Source organism: Maniola jurtina, chromosome 3 (genome assembly GCF_905333055.1).
Source record: "Maniola jurtina chromosome 3, ilManJurt1.1, whole genome shotgun sequence".
Classification (NCBI taxonomy): Eukaryota; Metazoa; Arthropoda; class Insecta; order Lepidoptera; family Nymphalidae; genus Maniola; species Maniola jurtina.
Window position 1 is genome coordinate 9,968,166 of NC_060031.1, and position 17,679 is coordinate 9,985,844.

Here is a 17,679-nt window from a genome sequence, read left to right on the forward strand (position 1 = left end):
ACGCATTTATATCTTATACGAAACGAATGATCAATGATAAAGAAAAGTTCTTAACAAAGGGGCACTTAGTAGCTTTCACACGCTACAATTTTCACGTATTTCGTGCGCTTGTGCCCGCAACTCCTTCCGTATTCATCTTCTTCCTGGTATCACATTAAAATGATATATTGCCTTCTACCTCCTATGAAGCTGTAATATGAGTTATATTACCTATTTAAACTACATTTTATGGTGGTATTCTTTGCTTACGACTTTGATGACATAATACCACTGATATTTAAGATCTTAGTAGTTAGTAGGTACTAACAAATTAATAGGTTCATGAATTTTAGTTTACTGAGTAGTTGAATTTCCGTACTAGGTAAACGTATCTTATTATTTAGGTATAACAGGCAGTTATTGTTATGTTACGGTTACCATTACTCTTTGACGATCAATCAAAAATAAAATGGTTTTTTAACTTTGGACTATACTTTTTAAAAGTAAATGTATGAATACCGACTTAAGCAACAGCTTTGCTTTTTTTGGTCGTTAGGTTTTAATCGTTAGCGTTAAGTTACTTTAACCGCCTGTCATGCAACTGATACCTTAGATTTATGTCATTAACTGTACTCAAAAGGTAATTTTAATACTTTTGAGTGGCACTACAATATCCAAGTAGGGTTTCATAGAACTCATATATAGAAATGTTTGTATTCTTTGTTAACAATTTGTGGGAAGAAGATACGACGTGTCCACACATTAAATTGTCGTAAAAGCTTCGATAGCCTGTAAACATTTCCGTTTAAAACACATAATCACGTCTGATAAATCGGGTATAAATGTTAAGCTACTTTAATAAACCCAAGTCCTACACCTTTTGCACCTCTTGTTAGTACCTACTTTTTGCTACCTAAACCAAAATATACCTATGACTTTTTAAGCTTTAAACATTGATTTCGCATTCCGAACCAGTGATAAATTATTTGACGATTCAAAAGCACTTGTAAAAGTTTATTTAAATAAAAATCTATTCTATTCTATTCTATTCAAAGCTACCGGTTTTGAAGCAAAGCCGATTGCACATCGATGCCGATAGCGTTCTGCTACTAAAACTTTTGGTAGCAGTCAAAGTTAAGAATAGTAAAAATGTTGGTTTTAGATTTTGGCTCCTACTCATCTATTTGAGGTTTGTTGAGTTGTTTTTATACTTAAGCACATGTATAAAAGAAGTTGATATGCTACATACGAATGTAGAGGGCTGTCTGTTCTACTCTTGTATCAGTATTGCATCTTTTTATATCAGCTCTAAATATCATGTAATATGAAAGGGCATACATATTTCTCGTATGACATCTCGATTTATCGATCCCAAAATTCCTGAACTTACTTCTTTTGATTTCAACTTAATTGTTCAAATTTTCCTATCACTGAGTATTCAGAGCGATCTTGACTGTAGCACAATTTAATGCTGGATAAGATTTATGTTAATAACAGTACAGAAGTCGTAACTCGTAACTATAGAGTGTGCCAGCGGGTGAGAAATTACGGGTAATATGCAACAAATTACGACTGTTACTGCGTTTTCTGTTCTGACGTGTGTACACTGGGTTTTATTACCTTCTTACTGCTATTTGATTTATTACTAACGATAGTCATTATTCTTTTATTTTAAAATTTCGATGCGGAGATGTACTAAGTAGGTACCTACTTTGCCAAAATTACCAGATGAACGCATATTTAAATCTCTCCGTTAGCGGGAAAGAATGCGAAACTTTATATTTTTCTGCGCATATAATATGAACTTTCTCATTCTAACATTTTTCCTTCATCATAACACCTTTATTCTAAGAGGTGGCCCGTACTTAGTAGTGAGCCGGCGATCGAGATGATGCACTTAAAAAGCTTCTTTTGTGTTGGCTAGTGTACGATATCTCACGCTTTTTTATTTGCTCAGGCTCGTTATGATTCCTAAATTTTCTTAATGGCCTCAATAACCATATATCTGGTTATTAATTTAGCCGACAAGCTTCAATTAACACTCTGGCCTATATACTAACGCTCATGAAATGAAATTGTATTTAAAAATAGATTCAAGCTGACGTATACAGACAGACATGCGTGTCTATTGATAATGATTCACTTTGCATAGCCACTGCAAGAGTAGTAGGTATGTACACAATCAAAGTAAAGCTCCTGTTCAATCCCCATCGACTAGATTACCTTATTTCGTTTAGTTTTAGAATTTAGTTTTAGTTTTAGATAGGTTCATTTAAATTTAGCGGCAGATCAATTAGCTGCAATAGGTATATCGTTAGAATCGTTCGTCGGGTTGATAGAAATATAGTCGCCAGTGAGGGTAGATAGGTTACCGCTCATTGGCAGAGTCGCTCGCGCGTGAAGACAGACGACACACGTCGTCGGCGCTCCAAGCCCCGAATCCATCACGCTGGGGCCATCCCAAGTGCTACAGGGAAGTGCTTAGTGTCGGTACCGACTGGAGGAGAGACTGCGACGGCGCTGGTGAGTCGAGTTTCATATTTTCTCCTCACTGGTGTCGCGTTAAAACTAGGTATTCGTTTCGAAAATACAGTCCATCAGGAAGCGATTCGAACCCCTTCACCCATGCCAACTGGCCGGAGTGAACAGCTCCTTTTCCACAAAAGACCAGAGACGTGCAGGAATTAGACATAATCATATTATTATTGACTAGATGATGTCGGTGACCTCGTCTGTGTAGATTTAGTTTTTAAAAATCTTGTTGGAACTCTTTGAGTTCCTGGGATAAAAAGTAATTTATGTCCAACTCCAGGATGCAAATTATCCCTGTATTCGTTCATGTGGTTTTTTAAACGATGGTAAATTCTTTTGACGACTCAAAAGCACGCCTAAAAGTTTATTTGAATAAAAATTTTTGTACTCTATTCGATTCTGATCTAAAAATTCTGTGGGAAATCACTTAATCAAATTTCGTCAAAATCGGTTTCAACGCATGGGCCGTGAAAAGCTAGCAGACAGACAGACACTTTCGCATTTATAATATTAGTACTTATGGATAGTGTGTCGAAGCACACACATCTGCGCTTAGCTCCGCTCCGCTCTTGTCCGCCGCCGCTTCAGTTTAAGTTGATAAAAACTTTTCTGTAGCTATGCCTCGCCGCTCAGACGTTATACAAGATTCTCAAAACACAAGGAATCGAAATCAGAGATTAAAGATGTTTTTTAAGTTAATGTCTTTTTCTAAGAGTATTTTAGTTTTAGATGTAGTAGAATTTCAGGTTTACTACTTTTTGCACGATAAAGATTTTAAAAAAATATACACACATGATGTTTCGTGTCTTTTTATTTGTATACTCAACTGTACGTACAATATTTATTTTCATTGGTACGTGCTTGCTGGTATTTCATCGAGCTCATTTCAGTGGTGTTTATTATTTTTAATCCTCAGAACATGTATAGAAGTGGTACAGGAGCATGAGCTTCTCGCCGCAAAGATGACTAGTGAAACATCAGTGCGTGTTATTGATAAAACAGACGTATTTGCAATTGCGAGCGTTACACTTTAATATTTGCTTTGATATATCACATTGATTATTATGATTTCATATTATTTTTTGTATGAGTGAGTGAATGGAATAGAATATAAATAATAGAATAGGCAACGAACGAATCGACGAGTGGAAAAAATCGACCACTTCGCTGTTCTGGTATAAAACAGCAGATTACCATTTCTATTACCTTGATTAGAATTCTATGGTCTCTCGTCTACTCGTTTGCCGCTTTTCACAAAATTGTATATAAACATGGTTTGTGACGCTGTTTATTTGTTAAAATAGCGTGACGATCCGATAAAATGTTTTCGCGATTAGGAATGCTTTAATTAGGTTCATATAAACCTATGGGACTACAAGACTATTTCGTTATTTTATTTTCACTAGCTTTTGCATCTGGCTTTTAATCGGAAAATGGATTGCTTTTCAAAAGTTAGAAGCTACAATCATAGAATTTTTAACTGTTTCAACAGCTATACTGCGATTGTCAGTTTGCACATATTCAATGCATGACAGGGGGTTGAAATTACTTAACTATTTATCACTTTATTGAGCTTCACATTGATGTCCATTAGTCAGTTTCTACTTATACAACTACTCGTAGATTATAATTATTCGTTTACTTGATCGCCACACACGTCGTCATCTCTATCAATAGTCGCCTACTGCAGGATATAAATGCTGTAGGAACTTCCAAACTTTTGTAAAGATTATGCGCAGGGACTCTCCTCCTTACGAATCGTATTTGACACTTCGCTTTCTGGTGCTAACTGCTAAGCATCTTGAATCCCCAATCGAACGTATTTATCAGGCCTTAAACCTTGGGCGTCATTTTATACCCGGTAAGAATTAATATTCAACGACCAATTTTCAATATACAAAATCATTTAACGTTATCACAATAGGCTCACCTATTTTTCGACACTGAATCGACGTATTTAAGAACTATCAGGCGTACAATCTTTTGTGTGATTTAAAGTGGTAATAACTCGAAAGAACGAAAATAGCTTTTATGAGAGCGTTTAACAACTCAAGCGTGAAGATATAATGCTGCGAGTTAAAGCCGTAAATCTAGGCAGCCCTGCTATAGTTTTCTCTTCATGTCGACCATAAAAATTGCAATATAATATGTTTTTTATGGAGTTAAGGTGGTAATTAAGTTCACATATCAGTTTGATTCATTCAGCATCAATCAGTCGGCAATTTGGCAATTATGGTGTTGTTGGTATTACTTATTGTATAAATATATGTATATTAGCAAGTGCCTCTTAGAATGAGAAGGGCTTAGGCCATAATATACCACGCTGGCCATATAGGTACGGGTTAGCAGATTTCACACATCTTTGAGAACATTATAGAGAACTCTAAGGCATTTAGATTGCAGGTGTCCTTACGATGTTTTTTCTTTCACCGTGAAGCAAGTGATATTTTATTGCTTAAAAAAAACCGCACATAACTCCGAAAAGTTAAGAGATGCGTGCCCGAGATCGAACCCCAAACCCCCGAATTGGAGGCTAAGTCTTAACCTAAGCCATCATCGCTAAAAATAAGCAAAGTTAAATGGATATTATGTATTTTATTCAGCCAGTGCTGAGCGTCTGAAAATACTGATAAATAGTAGGCAAAAAGTTAAAATATGAAGTTTATAGGTAATGTTATAATAATAAGCTCTATACTTTTCGGGATTAACATGCTCGCAACTCTCATAATATATTATTATGTGGAGTAAATGGTTGTATATTAGAGCAATTTGCCTCCATTAACTTGTACAAATGGCTCAAACGAGAGCCTAATAGACGTTCTTTCGTGACGAGTTCGCTAGTGTTGTCGTGCCGGGGGCGGGTTAACTCCTTTATTGATACGTGTCACGGTACATGACATGGTATCCTCGGAATATACGGGCACATAATATATTATACTAGATACGTTGTCATGTTCCGAATGTACCTTTTTACTTGTCTACAAATAATGATTGGCAGTTATGTGTGTGTGTGTTTATCGGTCCATCGTTGTCCTGTTTAGGATTCTGTACCGGGACCCTATTACTAAGCCCATCTGTCCAATGAACCATGATGATCCAAACTTCAAGTCGCTGATCGTTTCTACCTGTGTTGAGGGCAATGCGCATACAATTTTCAGCTTTTATAAAATAACGAAGGTCTGGCCCTCATAGGCTCTTTCTCTACATTTGTAGCATCTGATATTTTCTATACTCAAGAAGATTAATTCAAAAAATGTACAATATTAGCGATATATAAAGTACATGAGCATTGCAATGCAAAGAATCAGCTTGGCTGTCCAGCGTGGAAATGCAGGCATTATTCTAGACACACTTTCACACGGGCATGATTTGTACAGTGATACTGTAACATTTTCAATGCATTAGATGGGTTGGTAAAGTAGGTAGGTATTCCTGCGGATTAACTTCTCATTTGCCTGCTGCTTTAATCCCCAGCTGAAATTTTAATTGATTTCACACCTACGGTTTCTAATTTAGATTTTACGTAGCACCTTTTTTAAACCTCTTGTAGCGGATTTGTTTTACATTAATTATTATTATTAAAGGGATGGCTATGTAAAAACAAAAAGTTGTGGATACGGTGCTCTCGAATATTAATACATTTTAATAATAAGCCTCAGGCTGTTTAAAACAAGGTGATGTACCAATTAACCTACACGCACCCTTAAGGTTTAGGCAGACAAAACGAAGCTCAATGGCGAAGTTACTGTTAGAAGTTGAATACATGGAACAGTATAAAGTTAACTGCCACTAAAGTGTTGGGGAAGGGAGGAAAGCGAACGCGCGTTTCTACTTGTTAGTGTGGTTTTACAGTGACGCTTTCGCCAGCGCGGTTGGTAAGCGTCGCAGGCCACGAGCTTTGCGTCTCTTGGATCGTTACATAGTCGCGCGGATGGCCCGCGCTGACGGCTATTCGGCCACCGCGCTTACCACCCGCGCGCTTACCACCCGCGCGCTTACCACTCGCGCGGACGGTAAGCGTCACTGTAAAACCAGCCTTACTGAGACGCTTTGTGCCTTTTCAGGCTTTTATACGTCATGTAATTTTTTTTTGCAAAATTGTGAAAATATGCGATGGGGGTTCTCGCAAATTAAATTTACCAATTTATTTTGCGAGAATCTCAGATGTGTGATCTACTTTTACTCGTGCAATAGGTATTATATAGAAAGACAAGTATCTTCTTGAAAAGGACTGAATTGATGTGATGAATGATGAATTTTATTTTGTGAATGTAATTATTATAGGTACTTTAGCAGAATTAATCCTTTCCGTTACCGACAAAACGGTTACCCAAAGCTAAAAACAACTGTTCGATTTGCAAGGGTTTGTTTGTTATTTGAATAGGTAGCTTCAGTAGGTATTACATTGTTATATGTATATTTCGAATGTGTAACACTGTTATTTGATGACACCAATGTCATTAGGTACCATTAAGTTAGGTATACTTGTTATAGCATTTACAGTTGCCTGTCGCTTCATCCGCATGGATTGAGTTTTTTGAATTGCTTTTAGGGATTCTTTTGTTTTCCAACTCAAAAAATAGTATTCAAGCTAATGTCTGTTATATTTTTCAAGATCGGCTTAGCGGTCGAGCAGTGAAATACTTAAAGATTGGAGCCCAGTAGTTCCCCAATATTATTTACTATGTACGTATTTAAATAAACCCAGGTGTATAATAACCCTTTGCCAAAAGTATATAATATTTTTATCTGGTAAATTAAAGGCCAAAAAGCCCGAGAAAGGAAGAAAGAAATTCTAAAAAAAAAATGTTGCTTTATATTTAAAAAGACAATGTTTTTTAATTCATTTCGCATTCTTTGGACGGCAGTGATGAAGAAATATTGGTCTTTTTAAATTATAATTTGCATTCATTTTTATTTCGCACCGTCTTTTAACAAAGCTGTGTCGCTTTATAAGATTCTTCTTTCTCCTATTTATAAAACGTTGTCATTGTGAAGGAAGTTTTAGAATACTTTGGGAAGCCTGCTTGTGAATAAAAACATAGAGAAACTTCGTCTCGTCTGCCATCGAATGATTATGAAAAATACTAATTATGATCAACGGATCAGCCTGGCTGTCCAGCGTGGAAATGCAGCCAGTATTCTTGGCACCATTCCACGCGGGCATGATTTCTATAGTCATTAGATAAGGCTAGCTTTAAATTTTATTATAATATTTTCTTAATTATGGATTTACGTCATTTTTATTCATTTCATAGTACCATCAAGTCGCAGCAGCCGGACGCAAACAGACTGATTGATTGATCATCTAAGTATCTTTACTAAATGACCTTATGCATACATACTGTAACGTATTCTTTATAAAAAGCTTTCGCCAGCGCTGTACTGAGGGTTCAGAATAAGAAGGCCCTTCTTATTCTGTACTTACTCACATATGTAGTTCTAACATTATAGAATGTTAGAAGTACTTATGTGGATGAATACTCATACTTAACTAGTATCTACTGAAGTACATTAGCAACTAGTTTGTACTGAAGTACAATGTTACTTCAGAATTCACTTTGAGCGCTCTTCAGTGTTCCATCTGTATTCACAAAGACTAATACTTCTCACTGTGTCGATCTCTCAAGTTTGTGAATGTTGCATTGTGATCCCACAACCGTCTATATTGGTTGAATTTATTGCTATTTTAAGCTCCCCATATCTATAGAAGAATTGCGATTTTAGCTTCATTACACCTAGTTTCGTAATACCTATGCTGGAAATTGGAATTGGTATCTATACGTTACTAAGTTTTGGCGCATCCGTATCCCACTTGTTTTATCAACTCGATAGCCACTAAATTCTGTTCCGCAAAATAAATACCAGATAGCATAAAAATTTGATTATTTTAGTAAAGCTTCCACTTGTTTGTTTCTTTCAAACATGCAGGTCGTAAAGTGTGTAATACTAACTCACCTGGATTTCTATTTCAATACTAAACGTTGCAAAATAAAAGATAACCATGTTACGAAACACAATGGGTACTTTTACCTACACAAAAATATTAAATCTTATTAGACATCAATCAAGTGTACATAATCTTATTAGATTATAATTATCAATCTAGATATCGTAGAATAGATATACTAAAGGTTTGTCTTGTTCTTAACAAGTTCTAACTTAACGAAGAGATCATCATCATCAATCGTCGGTTTATAACTGAGCCGGCGATATCCTCGGGTCTCCTCTCAGAATAAGAAGGGTTTGGACATAGTTTACACGCTGGCCAAGTGCAGATTGGCAGACTTCACTCACACTATGGAAAACTCTGCCATGCCGGTTTCCTCACTGTGTTTACCTTCACCATTATAAAGCAATAGTGATACTAAATAACTCCGGAAAGTTAGAGGCCCGGACACCCCGACTAGCAGACCGACATGTTGACCACTTTCACTGCTTTATTTTATTATTTGATGCGTACCTCATTAAATATTAACTAATAGATTCCTTTTTTTCGCAGGTCCGTAGTAGAGGCGACGGACGTTCAACTGAACATGCGCGTGGGCATTCACACAGGACGGGTGCTGTGTGGCGTGCTCGGCCTTCGCAAGTGGCAGTACGACGTCTGGTCCAATGACGTGACGCTTGCTAACAACATGGAGGCTGGAGGCGAACCAGGGTAACAAATATTATGGACTAGCTGATGCCCGATGATTAAAAATCCCGTGGCAACTTTTTGATTTTCCGGGATTCATTCTCGAGGGCTTAAACTATACCCATGTACAAAACCACGTCGGTCTGTTGTTCCGTTGCGACGTGATTGAAGGGGAAACCAACAAACCAATAAACATAGCCAATAAACCAACAAACAAACACTTTTGCGAATGCGAAACATTTACCATGTCCATATGAGTAGTAATATGTACCTATGACGGCTTGCCTCAAGTGTTTGTCGGAGTAAGTCCGACTAGTTTCGAACTCGTCTACGGTCCTGTGCCCAGAAAAATGGGAACTGCGCGGGCTGCGGGTGTCCTGTTTCATGGATGACGATGTCTAAATTCATTCTTGACAATGGATGGATGCTGCCCTCAGCGTCTAAATTGCTTTTTCCAGCCTAACAAAAATTTGTCAGCCTATTTCAAAATTTCTTTTAAAAACAGTCTGCGTTTTACCTAAAAGTAAATATGTTGTGCTCCAATTGTATTAGGCATGTGTATTATTTTCAGCCGCGTACACATAACGCAAGCGACACTGGAATGCCTCGGCGGGGCTTACGAGGTGGAGCCGGGCCACGGCGCCAGCAGGAACGCCTACTTGCGGGACCACTCCATCCAGACATATTTCATCATCCCACCACCTCGACGGAGAAAAGTTAGTTTTCCTCTACAAAGTCTAATCTCTCTTTCTCTTTTATCCTGGAGGCTTCGGCCGTGGCTAGTTACCACCCTACCGGCAAAGCCGTGCCGCCAAGCGATTTAGGGTTGCGGTATGATGCCGTGTAGAAACCAAAGGGGGTTTAATAAAAAGTGCCTACCCATTCCAGGTTAGCCCGCTTCCATCTTAGACTGCATCACAACTTAAGGTGAGATTGCAGTCAAGGGCTAACTTGTATCTGAATGAAAATAAAAATAAAACAAGCTTTTACCCATGATTTTAATCCGCTAGATTTTTAAGAAAATGGTTTTTATAAATCTTTTATTTTCGAATTTAGGAAGTCGCCGTGTTCAAGATGTAAGTTATCTCTGTACCTACTTCATCAGTGGATCAGACAAACGGATAGAAAAACACAGTTTAGCGTTTATATTATTAGTTATATCAATGACTAATAATAATATAAACTGAGTTTGTTGTGTGCTCTTCCCAGAACCCTCGTTGCTTTAGTTTTAAGTTTAGGTTAATTAATTAATATCACCATTGCATCTTACAAATTCGGCAACTGACAGTCAAAAAGTGTACAATACTGTACTCAATTTCAAATTCAACTATAAACTAGTCTCATTCTTGTTTGCATGAGTATCTTTGTCTAGGACATAAATATTGGATAGTACCTAATAAATATCAATGCCTTTTCAGATGTGCCTATCAGCGGGAGGAATCGGGTCAGGATCGCGTCGCAAGCTGTCCTTCAAAAACGTATCCAACGTTGTGGTCCAACTGTTACACTCTATAAAATTCAACGTAGACGTACCATTCTCCAACATGGCCGCTTCGCCACAGGAGCTGAAGGCAAACGCTGCTAGAAAGGTACCTTACATTGTTCAAAACTCTTCTTATACGAACTTAAAGTTTATAGAGCCACAGGAATATATTTTTTTATGTATTCTTCTATAATAAGTATTATAATATAAAAAAGCCGTAATTCTTTGCACTTTACGTTATACAAATCGTCTCGCACTTTACTGGGCACGCTAAACAATACGAGGTCGTTGTCCATTTTCCTTTCTCCAGATGTTTTCAGTCAAGTGATAATATAATTCTTTTTTCGGTGAACCGACCTTTGTACTTCAAAGGTAAGTCTGTTTCTTGTTACTCGAATTACATTGGTGTTCTGTGTATGTGTATTGTTTATGCTACTGTATGTATACTTTACTCTCTCAATTAGTTTATGTATTTAATATTTTAATGAGACCCTTACTATTTTAATAAATTAAACGAATTACATATTTTAAAGTTAGTATCTTATTTGTTGGAGCTAATCCTAATTTACCACTCCGTACAAGTATGCTCGTTAGATTATTTTCTCATTTGTGGGCATAAGTAAAAGCTAGTAAGCATCGTGCTTCGTATTTAGTTATATACAAACTTTAAGTATATAATCGACTTTTTTAATTTTATACGAAAGCATGACGCCTACTGTTACGTAGCAGCAAACGTACGTATCAAGCAATAAATATGAGAGGTATAAGTAACACATGAAAGCTTGCATAATGTTGATCGCACATTGCGGATGAATCGTACGCGCTGCACACGACGCAACGCATTTTTAGTGCCCTGAGTGTACGTTTTCAAGTTAAAATTGTGACAAGTGACAACTGTAAACTTTTTTATTGGATTTTTATTTTTTATTTGTGATCAATAGCGTTTCACAAAAGTATCTTTTTTAGTCAGTCAGGTGTTTACATAAAGCTATAAAAGCCATAAGTAGGTAATCTGTTTTGTATATGGAGATGTCAAACGATGTTTGCTTCTCTCAATAAGAATTAGTACCTACTATAGTTTCGCCATATTAAATGACATATAAAACGTAACTATTTACTTTACGTTAGGTATCTTTTATATTTTATTTTTCTATGAAAAATATACAGACCGCTGAAAATGCAAACGTTATCACCAGATTTTTTTGTGTGTTGCGTGCGCCTCGTCCCAAATGTACGATCAGCATCGATGTATATCAGTAAATATTATTTTATTTAAATGTTAAAAGGGCGGTTTTGCGTCTTGTACTAACTTCACTCACAACTTCGTGATGTTTTATCGAAGATATAAAACTCCAAATAGGCAAAGCTCATACATTCGTGTTTAAAAAGTGAGTTTAAATGCGTGATACGCATGCGCGTAGAAGCAAAGATTACACAGATACAGGCAAGGTGTTTAGACACCTTTGCGTAAACGGACACCTACGAGCATGCTTTAAAAGGCGGTCCGTTACCAGTCTATAGGTGTTGTGTCTTATCATGTGTTTGAAGTTAGCAGGAGACGTGCCAAATCGCGCCCGCTAGCATTTGAATAGAGTAATAGTACCTGTTCACAAATAGGCAGTGTGAGGCCTCACATACGGGTGTACGCAGTAAGTAGCGGCGTGTGACACGCATTGGCAGGTGCTGGACCTGCGGCGCGCGCTGCACGCGGAGCCGGGCTCGGCCGAGGCGCTGCGGCTGGCGGCGCTGCGCGGCGAGCACGTGAGCGGGCCCCCCGCCCCGGCCCCGTCCACCGCCCCGCACCACCACACCTTCGACGCGGTCATGCAGCACCACGCCCTGCGCACACACGCAACGGTCCACCGACATACCGACGTTCTCTGTGCAATGCCTCGCATTCCTTAACCGCGCACACACTGTCGCTGGCTATACAGTTTGCTTACTATGAGATTTTACATCTCTTCAGCATCGATAGAATTCGAGTGTCGATACACATTAACATCACAGTAAAATGGTCTTAAAGGTCCTTGATTTAAGGTCAAAAATTCACTACCACCGATATTCGCAAAATCAAAGCTTTCCGCTAATTTTGCGAAATTTTCCACCTTCAAAAGAGCGAAAGGATCCTCTGACTGTAGATATATGGACGAATTGGGATTTTAAAACATGCACTGTAAGATCCATTTTACTTTAACGCTAATGTGTTTGACGCTCCAATTCTATCAACGAGTTGGGCGAGATGCAAAATCTCAATTTCGAAACATTTACAGGAACAAATATTCACTAAATACTGTAAAATCAGAAAATTATATCTTGATTTTTCAAATAGTATAGCCAGGTTCAGTATATATCAAATCGCTCAATTTGACTGGTCATAATTATTACAATATTAATAGAAATGTTAGTATCGCGAATTTTATGAGTATGTTTTTCATTCTAACTTTTATATTTTATGTAATGGAAGGTATTTTTAATTATGGCCACGCTGATTGAGACGTTTAAGTGTGAAGTGAAAATAAGCACAGTTATTAAGTTAAGCTTTACAGAATCGAGGAATAGAAACACGTACACACATTATATTATCTACAATCACATGCTACAGAAAAAAATGTGTATACGTTGGGTACGATAAGGCGGGATTTAAAATATGGTTGTGGGTTGTTCACATTATAATTATTTTATCAAATGAAACCATATCGCTTCAAATCCCATCTTCTATAAAATCTGCTTAAAACATGTACATGAAATGCATTGGTTTAATGCATCTCATACGCCCAACGTTTGATAACCTCGCTTAATGTTTTTCTAGTAGTTAGAATGATTTCGAGTGTGATTTTCGAACTAAATCTGCTGCTTTTCTGAATTTTCAAATTATGCTCCAAAGCTTCCTCACGGCACCCGAAATATTTTGCGAGGATTTTTCGCTTCGCACTAAATTTTATTTTACAAATAGTTGAAAAATGTCCTTCTTCACTATCCTAACTTGCGTGACCGAAATTACCAAAGTTCATGCACAACATTATGTTAGATCCGTATCTGTGTCATTAAAATTCCATTATCATTGAACAAATGACTATTGGATTGTAAAGGTTAATTTGCAAAATTTATTTCTTATTATCAGGTCATAATTTCATTGATATATAGTTCAGTTGGTAGGTGAATATTTATTTTTTAAAGTGAGGAATAGTTGTCCCATATTTTAAGCTTGCACATTTTTATTTTTTATTAATTCTGTGGTTCAGATTCAAGCTACAAAAATGTATACTTCTGAAATGTTCAATTTCAGTCCAAATAATTAACATGGAACGTCTGCTCGTTGTTTTTCAGATGTTTTCTTCTTGGACATTAGTTCTACCACAAATACCCGCTGAAACCGTAAGCGCAGAAAGTGTATTGTTCTTGTGTATTATTGTTTTCCACCACTCACCAGGTGACACTAAATATCCCATAAAAATACTAAGGAAATTATTTATGTACACTTGGGTCGCACCTCGCGAATTCTCGAAACTCGTTCGCACCTTTGTTTTATAACAACGAATCAAATCGATCAAGTGAATCGGAGACGCAAAAGAGCAAGGCGAACACTCAAACCTACACTACCTTCTCTTATTGGGGACTTATTTTCCTTCAAAATTGTGAAACTATATTTGATATTGTTTTAATTAAATTTTGTTTGAGAATAAAGCCAAACGCACCGAATTATGTGTTTCACTCGCTATCCCAACTTTAGCTACCTAAGCATGGCATGGCATGACCGACACTACATAACCTGCATGGATTTCATTCTAACAATTAGTCTTAATCTTATTAGCGATTTATTTATACTATTGTACATAGGTGTTTATCTATTTTTAATTGCCATGAGCCAAATAATTCAAATGTTCAGTCAAATGTTTACGTGACGTAATTCTTCTTATACATGAGTTTAAAGTTACCACTTCTCTCTCATTGATGTCTAAATCTTGATGTATATTTTGCTAATTGAATAATGCGATGCTGCTTCGGATTCCGGAACTTTTATTTCTAAGGTCAGTTGGAACTATAAATGGAGCATGGAGTCGGCATGCCGTGGGTCCTGAACTCCTAAGTGTACCGGTCCTTCATTGTGTCTCTCGATGTGTAACGCAATAACCTTTACCCCATGATAAACTCCTCCGTCTAGCGGCAATAAATATGACGATAAAAGAGTTGGAGTAATTGAACCGTGGTTATGTTTGTGCAGAATAAAGTGACGGAGAAATCTAAGCGGCTGGTGAAAAAGCGTCACTCCTCTGTGTACCACCAGCCTTCGAACCGCGTGAACAAGTTCCTGGCGCAAGCGATCGACGCCCGATCTGTCCATCGGGAAAAAGCTACGCACGTTCATCTCCTTACTCTTTGTTTCAAAGACGCTGATAAGGAAGCACAGGTATTTTATTTTGTAGCAGGATTTGAGGTAGACAAATTGGTGCCTACGATATAGGACCAAGTGTAGTGTGTCCTAGTTGCTACAGCGCATATACTCGTATATCAGTCGGATGCTTAATCGCAGCGCAAACTAAGTCTACACATCCTCATCCTTTCCATGTCTCGGAGATTATATTTACCATCAGTCTCTGTTATTATCACTGACATCATCAAATATAACAATCATACAATAATAATCGTTAACTACTGCCAACTACTTCAGTTCAGATCGCTGTCACTCCGCGCATAGGTAAATGCGTACCCCGTGGGTGTGAAGCTAACAGATGCAACCTATAGGTGTAGCCGGTCTATAACGATGTCCTAGTTAATGGTAAAACATGCGGGCTAGCACAAAAGAGTAGGAAGTTTATATCCATTATTTCTATATGACGGATTACAAAATTCATAGAGCAAAATATTCCCGATTTTTTTTTTGAAGAATAATTGATTGACTCCGATTAGTTTAAACTTCAATCACATTGCTTTTAGATGGATGAATAAATAGATTTTTACATGCTCTTTCATAGCGAAGCGCCGAAACTTAATCAATTAAGCCTTTCAGAGTTCGGATAGAGCCAATTTGTTTTTATTGCGTTGCGTCCTCGGAATAGCGATATACCTACCTAGCTGCTGTTAGTATATGTACTGCAACGAAAAATTGTTTATTTGAAAATTTATTTGAATTGGGCGTCCCCCCGCCTTATACCCCGATTGGCATCTCAACCTGTCGCGGACTATATTTAAAATTTAGACTGACGGTTCTGGAAGTGGGAAAGAATTATTTATTTTCCTTTCAGTATAGAGCATCTACAGACGGAGGATGGGCGGGATCTCTCAGCGCCGCGTTAGGAGCACTGGTAGCCGCAGGAGCACTGCAAGCCGCGATACTGCCGCGCACGACCATCCTGCTCCTTCTCTTCGTCACAGCATTCGCCTGGTCCGCCGCCGTACTCGCGCTTACGCTCGCAGCGCGACTGAGGCTCATTCCCTGCGACGTGTCCAGACCTTTTGCGCTGAGAAATGCTATAACAACTTTCACCATTGTATTGGGATATGCTGTTGGACAAGTTAATGTTGTAAGTAAATTGTAATATAGACATGTCCTCTAAAATAGTAAAGAGTTGTTGAGATGTTAAATTGAGAATTTAGACCATCCCACGGAAACAGTTGAGTGCTGTGATCTAAGTGACCCAAGGAAGGTTTGATTCTTGACTAGGTCAGTTCGGGAAGTTATAATAAATTTAAATGAGCTCAGGTTTGTTCTGAAAGGCTTTTGGCGTGGTTGATTACCACGCTACTCGCAAACTGTACCTCTAAACGATTTAAAGTGTTCTGGTACGATATCAACCCATATGGATTTAGTGTTTCCGTCGACTTGGTATCTATTACGTAAATACAATGTGACTAAAAGACTTACTATTGTATTAATAGGAGAAGTTTTCCCAATTTCAGATAACATGCCACGAAGTGAACGTATGCGCTAATTTGACTGATAACATCACAATGGATACCATTCGCTCGACCTCTGGAGACCTAGCTGCTAACCTTTGGAGCAGTACCGACCACTTGGCTTGTCCGATACCATTGTACATAACCCTGGGATGCTGCGTCAGTATGCTGGCAGTAGCTGTGTTCTTAAGGCTGCCAATACTGGTCAAGGGTATTCTGCTGGCTGTGATGACGGCTGGATATGTGGCTGTTATACTGATATACCATAAGCACCTCTTCGATTGCTACGATCTTATGACTGAGTAAGTACTGTGTTAACTTAAATTATAAACTTACAACGGCAACGTGTGCACAAAAAGTACTCGAAAATAATGCTGAAATCTAGAGCTTGTAAAATCCCGCGCTGCTAAATACGAGTAGTAATGGGTCGCTTTCATTTTCATGATGCTGGCGAAAGATGACAGCAGAACTCACATAAGTCATACATTACATGTCACACACACGTACACGTCACACCTGTCACACACACAAACACACACGCGCACACGTAGACGTCAAGGCCGACGTACGAGTGAACGGCGTACGAGGTGACTCCCACAATGCAGCCGACTCATTCTGCTGCCACTGGCGCTTTACCTAAATTGCCTGCCTCGCTGTTCTATATTCGAATTTCAACTAAACAAAGCCAATCGATGATTCGATTTTTTTTGCCGGTTATGTTTCCGAAATATAACAAAAGAAGACTAGTTTAAATCAGTACGACGAGGATCTGTTGAAAATTCACATAGACTGACTTGTTAGTTTAGGGATTAAAATCTCCTGTGTAGTTAGCTTGGCTTTTAAATTGGCTGCCGTGGTCGAAATTCGATCAAGAGAACGGATGTAAATAGGTCTTTTGCGCTTCTTGAGTCTCATGCGATTATTGACGTTGTCTAAGCATCCTGAATAATTTCAGTCCCGGAGCGGTATCATCCGCTTATGTGGCGTCAGCGTGGACGTTGGCGCTCGCATTGGCGGTGCTGCTGCACGCGCGGCAGACCGAGTGGACGGCTCGCTTGGACTTCCTCTGGCAAGTGCAGGCTCGTGATGAGAAAAGGGATATGGATGCTTTGCAGGTATATACATATTTACAGACGTATAGTTCGCGAGAGCT

General features: G+C 38.2%; 1 protein-coding gene across 8 annotated transcripts in view; it reads left to right on the plus strand.

Annotated features, from left to right (window-relative positions):
• Positions 1-17,679, plus strand: part of LOC123880988 (Ca(2+)/calmodulin-responsive adenylate cyclase) — a 94,823-nt gene that overhangs the window by 68,313 nt on the left and 8,831 nt on the right. For 2 of the 8 annotated variants that reach the window (XM_045929464.1, XM_045929472.1), the window contains 9 exons: positions 9,014-9,172; positions 9,720-9,864; positions 10,567-10,737; positions 12,312-12,488; positions 13,959-14,006; positions 14,854-15,039; positions 15,875-16,153; positions 16,515-16,828; positions 17,482-17,641. In XM_045929464.1, the coding sequence (XP_045785420.1) occupies positions 9,014-9,172; positions 9,720-9,864; positions 10,567-10,737; positions 12,312-12,488; positions 13,959-14,006; positions 14,854-15,039; positions 15,875-16,153; positions 16,515-16,828; positions 17,482-17,641 (1,639 nt within the window). The remainder of the gene's footprint in view (positions 1-9,013; positions 9,173-9,719; positions 9,865-10,566; positions 10,738-12,311; positions 12,489-13,958; positions 14,007-14,853; positions 15,040-15,874; positions 16,154-16,514; positions 16,829-17,481; positions 17,642-17,679) is intronic. The other 6 variants (XM_045929465.1, XM_045929466.1, XM_045929467.1 and 3 more) reach the window with 6 other exon arrangements.